The 12,288-nt window shown below is 42.6% G+C and overlaps 1 protein-coding gene across 1 annotated transcript in view; it reads left to right on the top strand.

The window, feature by feature from the left end:
• Nucleotides 1-12,288, top strand: part of HGSNAT (heparan-alpha-glucosaminide N-acetyltransferase) — a 580,634-nt gene that overhangs the window by 485,423 nt on the left and 82,923 nt on the right. The window contains exon 16 of the mRNA XM_086937464.1: nucleotides 762-832. Coding sequence (XP_086793590.1) covers nucleotides 762-832 — 71 coding nt within the window. The remainder of the gene's footprint in view (nucleotides 1-761; nucleotides 833-12,288) is intronic.

The raw sequence follows: 12,288 nt of genomic DNA, 5'->3' as shown, positions 1-12,288 counted from the left end.
TCCACAGGCAAATACTGTATTCACCAGAAAAAGCGTTACCGAAGGTAAGTAACTTGTTCTTCTGTTCTACTTCTGCTTCCTCCAGTCGTCATCAGTAATTAAGCTTAGCCCCAAAGGAAATGATCTTGCTTTTGCCCAGTTTTACTCTAAGATGACTTTTTGTTCCATCTATTGACATAGCATCCAGCGATCACTGTAAACCATCACTCATGTGGTTGACTACAATGGTAATAATGTATTTGTCATGCATGTGAGATGCCATTGTTGGTTGGAACAGGTATGTTAATATAGCCCATGTCATTCCATGTAACTCTATCCCCCGTCTTGCTGTGGCATTTTGTGTGTTTTCTGGTGGGCGTTTAACACCTGGACTGCCACAAAGAAGAGGATGCTTTGGGCTGTTGAAGCTGTAGGCTGGCGTAGAAAAGCCAGCACATTTGGTCGTTGTTGTCTTGGAAACATTCAGAATGTGCAAGGTGGTGGTGGGCACGACCAGTGGGACATAGCCTCACTGCTCTTCTTTGTGGGTTTGGTGTGAGGCCCACCTGTATTTCTCTTAGCATTTTCTTAGTCCTTAGTAACTTGCTGCTTCTTGATTGATAGTGCCTGTTGTTATCCTAATACAACATTATTCACTCTTTTAAATGAGAATAAAGCAAGCATGAAGTGACACTGTTCTTGAAAAAGGAAGTAGCATTTGTTTGACAAGATTTGCTGATCTCGTTATTTAAATTCCCTGTGTATGTCATTATTTTTTTAAGGGAGTCATTTCAGCTATTTTGACAAAATGTTCACAAAATCAAGGATTTATTCCAGTCAACAAGAATCTTTGGTAAGTGCTGTACCATGTGGCATTATTGTACAATGTTTTATGGAAAGATGAATTTCATGACATGTATGCCTCTAATTGTGCTCAGTGTGACTGACCCTCAAAGCTAGATGATTGGTCAAGTAAATGGAGAGCAAGTACTAGTGGGAGGTCATGTTACAAATATTTTTAGTTTGTAGGAATCTGGTCCAAAATGCCCTGCGGAAAAACATGTGTAGAAGCTTGCTTGATTTTGATTACAATATTCAAAAGAGTGGGAACCCAATATACCCTTGCAGGCTTGGGCAATAAGGTTTTCCAAAAAGGGGGGGAAGGGGTTGCCTACAAGGGATTTTGTTTGTCTAGATTGTTTGAAATTATTTGGTCAATAAAGCTATTTGAAATCACACCCTTATTAGTGGTGGACATCAGAGTCAATCAAAAGAGTAATTGAATGTAGTAGCAAATATCAATTAAAAATGAACAGTGAATCATACAAGGGGCAACAAAATATCTTTAAAAAAACATTCATATATTTAATATATATATATACCTTAAAATTTATCAGGGAAAAAGCAACAAAACATAGTTTATAAGGTGACGTCAGTTGACCTATACAATATACTATGTTAACATCTTCTCTATATAGTTTAAAACAATCAATGTTATGCAGAGAAAGATGCTCTAATCGACGTTTCGGTCTGTCAAGGAAGTGAAACCATCAGACCATCTTCAGGACAAAGAGTTGACTGTAGCTCCAAAAGGTTTAATGATGAACTGTAACCTATGACTTCAGTTGGGCAGGTATATCAGTTCTGAGTGTTTGATAAAGATTAGGCATGTAAACCTGTCGCTGTGATTAAAACAGGTTTTGGATGAATGATGGTACAGCAATAAACTAGCGGCAGAGCTTTCGTCAGTGCCGTTTAAGTTGTGAACAGTGTTTCCAACATATGTAGTCTTCAAATATGGACGGTTTAGTCGTGTCTTCATAGACGCATTAACTCCGATTTCCTCGATACTACGTTACGGCAAATCGGAGTTAATTCGTCTATTCTATTCTATTCTATTCTTCCGCTAGTTCATAGCTGTACCATCATTCATCCAAAACCTGTTTTAATCACAGCGACAGGTTTACATGTCTAATCTTTATCAAACACTCAGAACTGATATACCTGCCCAACTGAAGTCATAGGTTACAGTTCATCATTAAACCTTTTGGAACTACAGTCAACTCTTTGTCCTGAAGATGGTCTGATGGTTGCACTTCCTTGACAGACCGTAACGTCGACTAGAGCATCTTTCTCTGCATAACAGTGATTGTTTTAAACTATATAGAGAAGATGCTAACATAGTATATTGTATAGGCCAACTGACGTCACCTTACAAACTATGTTTTGTTGCTTTTTCCCTGATAAATTTTAAGGTATATACATATTAAATATATGAATGTTTTTTGAAAGATATTTTGTTGCCCCGTGTATGATTCACTGTTCATTTTTAATTGATATTTGCTACTACATTCAATTACTCTTTTGATTGACTCTGCTGTCCACCACTAATAAGGGTGTGATTTCAAATAGCTTTATTGATTTTGATTACAGCCTCTGGTAATGAGTTTGCTTTCAATGCCTTGCTACACAGAGAATTTTCATATGCAAATCAGCCTTTATCTTCTACCACTGGGAACAGGCCAGAACAAATTTCCAGACCGGGATCCCTCCTGATGGGAACACAAGCAACCCCAGAACAGTTTGGGCTTATTACGGCCTCATCAGTATAACTCAATTTCTGTGGCACGGCAAGCACAGGACCCACTTCTGGGCACATGCATTACACTGAGGAAAACAAAAAGATGATGGGTAGAATGTTAGAATTAGTCTCAACATATGGTAATTACTCAGGCTACCTTCCAGGTTATTTTTATTTTGCCCACTGTAACACTCCAGATAGGGAGAAGCTATATGCAAATCGGGGTTGGTCCTACTCCAATGGCATCAGTCTAGCCCAAACTACCAGGCCAGGTCCCGTCGTACGGCTTGTACTTCTCTCTTAAAACTGTGTGTTTATTGGACAACATAACCGTCTGGATTGTGCCAGACTGATTCCGTGCATGCCCTCAGGATATGTTGGCCTGTATGCCTGATAGTTCACAATGAACCATCTGCACCTCTAACCTTACAGGGTAACAAATGTGTGTGCAGCCTCAGGACATGACAACCCTGATCCCCCAAGGATATCTTGATAACATATCTGGAACCCTTTTGTTTGGTTACTCATGCATACCCAAAGAAATACACAAGAAATACTCAGTAAGGAATTCCAATATTTATTGAAGCATTGTGATTTTTGTATAAAATAGGTGTGCTTCGATAATCAGTAGGATGAAACAGAATAGCGTAATTAGCATTATGCGAATAGTAAAAAAGATTAACAATTTACCATTGTGCTCTAGTAGTGAGTACATGCTGGCATATAAATACTGTATTATAGTGTACTCTTACCTAGCGCTTCCTAACCTAGCTTTCCTAGGATGGGTGATCTGCCAAATCCCTGTTAGGTGGTCTAACTCCCTTTTACCTGTGGGAAGTGTCATCATTGTGCCTGTCTTGGTCATAAGCTAGACTTCCCTCTTCACAGGGTAAACAGGAATCAGCTGGGCTGGAATTAGTCATGCAGATACCTTGCAATCTCAGCAAAATGCTCCTCTCGCTTAAACAAGGAAGCGATTCTGTATATATAATAATATCTTGTCCCCCGCTGGTCGCACTTCGCAATTGAGGCACAGAATCCACTCAACAGATATGCTGTGCCATTAGACACCAACGCGTGATTCTCTCAAGACGGGTTCTAGCGCTTGCTCGCTCTCCTGGGCATCACACTGCATCCATTGTCAATCACCTCCTGGTGGCCCTTTGGAGAAAACTGACCCCTGGCTCCTAAGTCCCGTACAAGTCAATGACCTTCCATTCGTCCCGTCCTTCAGCACTATCCAATTGGTAACTTGGTCCTGATGATTATCCTAACTTGTAAAGGGTCGAAACGCCCTTGACCTTCCAGCGCAACTAATAGCGCCATAACTCTGGTTCTCTAAAACACCAAACTCTGTACAATTCTCTGTAAATACCTACCTGTGAACCTTAAGTACCTTGTAAATACTGTCACCATTTTTCACCTAGCGCCACCTATCGCTGTTCCACGTGTCACTTGCGCCGTCCGCCCTGTATGTCACGAGCACTTATGTGCACAAAGTTTCATCAGGTTACTTTCACACTTATTGCCAACAGTGTGGATACTACTGTTTCCAATTTTCTTGTTCTAAATATAATGTTTCCATCTTGCGTATTCTTAATACATTATGCCTCTTGTACACCTTCAAAATCCTTGAGTCTCCCCATTTGTTTCTTTTGTAACTAAATGTGCATGTTTATTTGCTACCCTATGGCATACCACCTGTTGAGATATTGTTTTCTTTACACACTATTACCATGCAGATCTCAACTGGGTTTACAGGTGTATTCATATAGGTACAGAGAATATTGAGTCATAAATATCGAGTTGCACAAATATCGAGGCATAAATATTGAATGTCAAATATATTGACAGCAAGAATATTGTGGTCAAGAATATCGATTTAGGGTAAGTAATATCGATTTAAAAATATAGAAGTGTTTAATATCGTTTTTATTATTGTTATGTATTTTAGTATATATTTCCATTTTGCGTTTTTTGTTCTGTAGTGGGTTGTGGGTTTATAGGGCAATAGGGTGGGAAGTAATGTGATTATATTAATTGTATTGATGAATTTGTATGTATGAATATTTATTAATTTAATTTATTAATATTTGTTTAATTGAGATAGAATGTTAAATCTGTAAAGTAAATTATTATCAATTCATAATTGGTTGTTAATTAAAATGAATTAATGAATTGGTTAATAATTATGGTAACTGTAATTAGTTTTAGTTCTGTGTTGTGGTTTTAATAGGTTTAAAGGGTGGGAAGTAATTTATTTTTAATTGATGAATTAAATAATTGGGTAATTAATTTGAAGCAATTGGTAATTAATTATGGTAATTATGTAATTAATTTTAGGTGTGTTGTGTTTATAGGAGAAAAGGGTGGTAAGTAATTTGTGTTTAAATAGTTAATATATAGTTGTTAATTAATGTTAATTATTTTATATTTATTTTGGGTGCTTGTTTATTTTTGTGTGTGTTGTTTTTACTTTTAAAGGGTCAAAGGGTGGGTATTACATTAAATGTATGTTTAATTATTAGTTGTTAGTAGTAGTTTTCAATTTTAAAATAAGTTTAATAGTATTTTATTATTTTATAGTTTATTGTAGGTGTGTGTTGTGGATATTATAGTGTTAAAGTTTGTGTAGTTAATGTTTATTCGTTTTTGTATTATTTTGTGAATTGAATATTAATTATGTTAATTATGTAAAAATAAATTGAATTAAAAATGTTGAAGTGTACCGGGAAATACTGGAATCCGAGGCCCTCACCTCGCTTGACCACATAGAAACCCGCACCCTTCCACCCCAGGAGGTCACGGAACTTGAAGCACACCTCACGACCGACGAGCTGCAGTCTACTATAGGAGCTATACAATCTGGGAAAGCGATGGGCCCCAACGGGATCCCCATAGAATGGTATAAGCTCATGTCTGATACTTCAAGCGCGCCGATGCTAGCAATGTATAACGATAGTCTAACAACAGCTATACTCCCGCCAGACCAACGCACGGCAACGATTCTCAAACCAGGTAAACCCCCAACAGAATGCACCTCATAAAGCCCGATATCACTCGTTTATGCAGAAGCCAAAATTTTGGCGAAATTACTAGCAAATCGACTGATGCCCCACCTCCCTCAGTTGATCCACCCAGATCAATCAGGCTTTATGCCCCACCGAAACACCGCGCTTAACCTCAGGCGGGTACACGGGATACTGGCACGGGCTCCGGCACTATCAGAGCCAACAGTGATAATGTCACTGGACGCCAAAATGGCTTTCGATTTGATGGAATGGCAATACCTTTTCGCAGTCCTAAGTCATATGGGCTTTGGCCCTAAATTCCAGGCCTGGATACGACTCCTGTATGCTGAACCAATGGCCCAGGTAACCGCCAACGGCCACATATCGAATACTATACGGCTTGCAAGAGGAACGCGCCAGGGCTGTCTGCTGTCGCCATTATTATTTGCATTAGCATTGGAGCCATTGGCGACCTTGATTAGGGCGACCCCGTTGCTAAAAGGCATTAGCTGGACGGAGGGATGGGAAGATCGTATCTCCCTCTACGCCGACGACATGCTACTCTACCTGACAGATCCTGATCATAGTATACCTGAGCTTCTTGGAATCTGTAATACACACGGGCAAACATCAGGCTACACGATAAACCGGTCCAAATCGGTGCTATTCACTTTAAAAGGTCCGGATCCAGTGCTCCCCGCCGACTGCCCGATCGTAAAAGCTAGCGACTCCTTTAAATACGTAGGCATACATGTCACTACAGATGCCGCAGACTTTATTAGTAAAAACCTGACACCCCCTCTAGAGAGCTTGAAGCGCGACGTCAAACACTGGGCATCTCTGCCACTAACATTACTAGGCAGGGCAGCCCTATATAAAATGATGGCTTTGCCGAGGTTCCTCTACGCTCTGGATAACACACCATACCCAGTACCGCCACGGTACTTTAAACAGGCGGCGGCACAGATCTCGGCCCTTTTGTGGGGCAACTTGCCAGCGCGCATTGCCCAAACTAAACTAAATGTGAGCTGGTAGGATGGCGGAATTGCACTTCCGAACCTACAATTATATTACTGGGCGGCACAACTTAAAACCATTAATCACTGGATTCATGCACCCCAGGACGATCCGGCATACCGAGCAGACAGGGTGCAATTAGACACGAACAACATGCTGGCGGTACTCTATAATAGAGGTCAGGCCACGAGACTGATAGGACCCACAAAACAGACGGTTGCGTTGTGGTATGCGGCGCAGGCGAAATTAGGATGGAAAGGAACCATCACCAAACTCACCCCGTTCGGGGACACCAAGGGACTGGGGCAGTTGAGGAAAAGTAAAGGCTTAACGCAATGGGATAATATCGGAATTTCCACGGGAGGGGACATGTGGGATAAAGGGACGGTAGTTGCTTTTACACAACTCCAACAACAATATGATTTAGGTCCAACTGAAACATATAGGTATGTACAGATCAGGCATGCTTTGCTAACGGCAATCCCAGTGGATACTGATGTCCCAGAGGCCTCGCCATTGGAGGACCGTTTACTCACAGATTTCATGCCACAGCGTGCAACATCCCTCACATATCGGAAGCTCCTTAACAATATACTGACCCTACACTTAAACTCCGGGACCAATGGGTGGCAGAGGTGGGAGACATGGACGACACAGAGTGGTTGGCGGCCCTGGCATCCCCTAGGGAGGTGGGCATTTCGGCCAAGTTCCGGCTGGTGCAACTAAAAATACTACATCGTGTGTACTACACCAGGACCACCTTACACAAGATACACCGCGCAGCGCACCCGTTCTGCCTCAGGGGATGTGGGGAGGAAGGCACAATTTACCATACCCTGTGGGACTGTCCTATTATAGTAGAGTACTGGCGACAGGTCCTGCGCACTATTTTACAAACGCTAGAGGTTTCCATTCTGCCCGAGCCACGAAAATGTCTCTTAAATGTCTGGGACCCCACTGACCTCACTCGATACGGTCAAACCTGGGGTACACTCGGTTTCATGGTAGCAAAGAGAGACATAGCGCAGAGATGGGGCGCGACAGACCCCCCCACGTTAGCGTTGTGGTGTAGAAATATGGATTTAATCATGGTGACGGAGCGCACAATCTATGAAAACAGGGGGAGTCCTCATAAATGGAATAAAATTTGGACTCCTTGGAACACTTTCAGAGGAGACTTATGTGAACTGCTGTCCGAGGAAGATTTAGATAGTGTAGATGACGACGACGACGAGGTTTAGAGATGTGATGCGCACAGAGTAATGCCTAGCTAGAAGTGAATCATGAGAAGTAACTGTTGTCTTGAGAATTAATGCACTGCCTAACTCTTTCGGGTTCAACTGTACATGCTATATTGCGAACTATTTGATTGCCCAATTCTTGTTGGTCGAATGTAACGCAATTATGTGCTTACTGTCATGATTACAGATGTTATATTCCCTAAACACTTTAATAAAAAAACGTTAAAAAAAAAATGTTGAAGTGTTTTGTTATTGGCGTGGCAGTAAATATTATAAATACATTTGTGTTTTAATTACTATTTTTTGTTTGTAATTATTTTCTAGTTTAAAAACTTATTTTTTGTAAATGTATGTTCGAGGCATATGGGCTGCAGATGGTACATTATGAATAGATCGCCATCTGGTGTTGGGCTCGGATGATTGCACTTTGTTTTTCTCTTGGAGAGTCTTTTGTATCTTGGTGACTCCTCCCTTGGTTGGTAGTGCGCATGGGCATCGGCTCCATCCATAGATTGTTTTTTTCCGCCATCGGGTTCGGATGAGGATCGAGACGCTCCAGATCAACTTCAGAGAAAAGTGATTTATCGGCGCGTATTCCCTTTCCAATTCGACGGTATTGTTATCGAACGCGTTTCATTTCCATTCCGACGCGTTGCAAATTCAAAATCGAAGAAAAAACTTGGATCTACGTCGACGAACAGGAGACCTTTCTCGACGCAGTCAAGCCCGGAGTCCATGGAAAGGACTCCATTCAAGAAATGTCCAACGTGTGGTGCTAAGTTCCCACACAAGGACCTACACGAGGTGTGCAACCTCTGTCTATCGCCTGAACACGAATCCAGGGACTGCGAAGCCTGCGCAGCATTCTCCTCCAAGCTAACGATTAGAAATCGTCGAGCTCGAAGACACGAGGTTTCCAGAATGCAGTCGGAGGCGATCCCGGAGCTGTTCGGAGACGAGCAAATGGAGGAAGAAGAGGATCAGTCGGGGTCGGAAGGGGACCAGTCGGAGGTCGAAGAACTCAACGAGCAACAAACCGTGAGTGACGACGTCTCCTTACCGAAAAACCGGCCCCGTGCGGTAACGACCCCGCCTTCGAGCCCGGTCAAACCGCAGAAAAAAGTTTCCGACGCCCCGCCCTCGGGCCCGGCAACGAAACCGAAACTGAAACCGAAACACTCGGCCTCCCACCATGTCGGATCCGAGAAAAGGGCGACATCGACTTCGACACCGAAGCTACATACAAGGGAAAGCTCGGTATCGAAACATTCCATGTCGAAACATAAACATGATTCGTCGTCCAAGATTCACTCGATACCCAGGAAGTCGGAATCGAGTAGACACTCGGTGCCGAAAACACCGAACACTGACGATCGAAAACATAAGCACCTTTCGGAACCAGGGCCTTCGGTACCGATTCAGGAGCAACAGACAGATCCCAAACAAAAGATCTTGTTTATCGATCCGCAAACTGGCAAAGTAGTGACGAAGAAGAGAAAGAATGAACAGACGGAAGATAAATCTCTTCCTTCAAAAAAGAGAACACTGGGGACAAATACAACTCCTCCTGCTTCTCCTAGACCTAAAGTCACACCCTCTTCTCCTATTCCTCACACTATGCCAAATATTCCTACACCTTCCACACCAAGACCATCTACACCTCAGTCTGATGTAGACAGTGATCTAGGGGAGGGAGAACCTCAAGGGGATGACGAAACCATCCCAGATGAGGATGACCCATGGGAAAATTATGACGTAGGGTCAGATGAGGACAACGACCCAGAGTTATATCCCTCAAAGCCTTCACCACCTGATGATAACACAGGGTTTGTGCAGCTCATTAATAGGGCAGCAAAATATCATAAAGTAGATATACATACAGAACCTCAAATAGAGGATTTCCTGTTAGAGACGCTACCTAATGCACAAAGAACATCAGGTACTCTTCCTATGTTGAAGGGTCTTCTCAGTCACACAGAAGAAATATTCAAAGACCCAGTGAGGGCTAGGGTGCTAAACCCAAGAATTGATAAAAAATATAAGGCGGCTCCAAAGGATCCAATATTTATTAAAGGGCATGTACCCCTGGACTCGCTGGTGGTCTCAAACGCTCGTAAAAGAGCAAACTCATTATCTACAGGAGAGGCTCCTCCACCTGATAAAGAGTCAAAATTAATAGATGCATCAGGCAAGAGAGTAGCATCACAGGCGGCAAATAGCTGGCGTATAGCCAATACACAAGCACTACTCGCACGTTATGACAGGGCACATTATGATGAATTAGAAAAACTCATCACACATCTCCCCAAAGAACATCAGAAAAAGGCAGATCAGTTAATACAGGAAGGTAAAATAATAACTAATACTTCCATTAAGTGCGCCCTAGACGCAGCAGACACTGCAGCAAGATCCATAAACACCAGTGTCATGTTAAGGAGACATGCATGTCTTAGAATCTCAGGATTCAAACAGGAAGTACAAACGGCCCTACTGAACAAACCATTTGATCAAAAAACACTGTTTGGTTCAAGCACAGATGAGACCTTAGAAAAGATGAAAAAAGATACAGAAACGGCTAAGTCAATGGGAGCATTGCAACAGCCAACACAAAGAGGTTCCTTTCGTAGATCCACCTATAGAGGGGGCTCAAAGAATACAGGAACAAATCAGCAATCCACCTCTTTCACACCAACATCACCCAGAGGTAATTCAAGAGGAAGTTACAGAGGTAACAACAACAAGGGTAGAGGCCGCGGAAATAATAACAACCGCAACGCCTCAACCCCAAAACAGTGACTTCATAGAACTCCCCCCAGACCACATAACACCGGTCGGGGGACGTCTAGCACAGTTCCTACCTGTCTGGGAAAACATCACATCAGACAAGTGGGTGGGACAAATTATCCAACATGGTTATTGCCTGAAACTCACAGCTACCCCACCAAACATCCCCCCCAAACAGCGTCCAATGAGTCAAGATCATCTGACATTATTAAGAGAAGAAGTACTAGCACTTCTACAAAAGCATGCAATAGAGAAGGTCCCAAAAGATCAACAAGGAACAGGAGTATACTCTCTATACTTCCTAATCCCCAAAAAAGACGGGTCCCTAAGACCAATATTAGACCTCAGACCTCTCAATGCTTACATAAATTCGGAGCATTTCCACATGGTCTCGCTCCAACAAGTACTCCCTTTACTGAAGAAAGGGGACTTTCTTTCTACACTGGATCTAAAAGACGTTTACTTTCATATCCCAATTCACAAAGCCCACAGAAAATACCTAAGGTTTGTTTTAGAAGGACAACACTATCAGTTCAAAGTCCTTCCGTTCGGTGTCACAACAGCACCGAGAGTGTTCACAAAATGCCTAGCTGTGGTGGCAGCACACCTAAGAAGACAACAAATACATGTCTTCCCATACTTGGACGATTGGCTAATAAAGGCCAAGTCAAAAGAGGAATGTCTTCACAACACACAGAAGACAATTCAATTGCTGCACCACCTAGGGTTTACGGTGACCTACAAGAAATCACACCTGCAACCAAACCAGATTCAGCAATACCTGGGGGCTACGATAGACACAGAAAAGGCAATAGCATACCCCAACCCAATCAGGATACAGACAATGGTCGGGTTAATAAAAAGATTTCAACCACAACACTCACTACCAGCACGAGTGTTTATGCAACTATTAGGCATGATGTCCTCCTGCATACTGCTAATACCACATGCCAGGCTACAAATGCGTCCACTACAGGAGTGTCTAGCGACACAGTGGAATCAGGCTCAAGGTCAGATTACAGATCTGGTGTTGGTAAACGACCGGACGTATCGCTCTCTGAAGTGGTGGAACACAGAAAACATTTCCAAGGGACGGTCGTTCCTAGAGCCAATTCCACAAGTGATAATAACAGCGGACGCATCGCTCTCCGGATGGGGAGCGCATATGGACAAATACACAGTGCAGGGGAAGTGGAGTGTGCAGCAAAAGAAACTGCACATCAACTACCTAGAACTATTAGCAGTATTTCTAGCACTAAAAGCTTTCCAAATGCAAATAACAGGCAAAGCAGTCCTGATCAGAACATACAACATGACTGCAATGTATTATATTCAAAAACAGGGGGGGACACACTCTCTCCAACTATCCAAACTAGCACAGGACATTTGGAGATGGGCCATTCCTCAAAAGATCTATCTGTTAGCAGAACCCCTACCAGGAGTTCAAAATCAGATAGCAGACATCCTAAGCAGACAGTCAGAACAAGTACACGAATGGGAGCTGCACGACCAAATACTGCAGCCATTCTTCCAAAAATGGGGGCAACCAGAGATAGATCTGTTTGCCAATCATCAGAACGCAAAATGCAAAAACTTCGCATCCAGGTACCCACACCAACGGTCCCAGGGCAATGCACTATGGATAAATTGGTCCAACAAATTTGCTTACGCGTTC

Source organism: Lissotriton vulgaris, chromosome 9 (genome assembly GCF_964263255.1).
Source record: "Lissotriton vulgaris chromosome 9, aLisVul1.2, whole genome shotgun sequence".
NCBI classification, from domain to species: domain Eukaryota; kingdom Metazoa; phylum Chordata; class Amphibia; order Caudata; family Salamandridae; genus Lissotriton; species Lissotriton vulgaris.
Note: the sequence above shows the minus strand (reverse complement) of the source record. Positions and strands in the feature narration are given on the sequence as shown.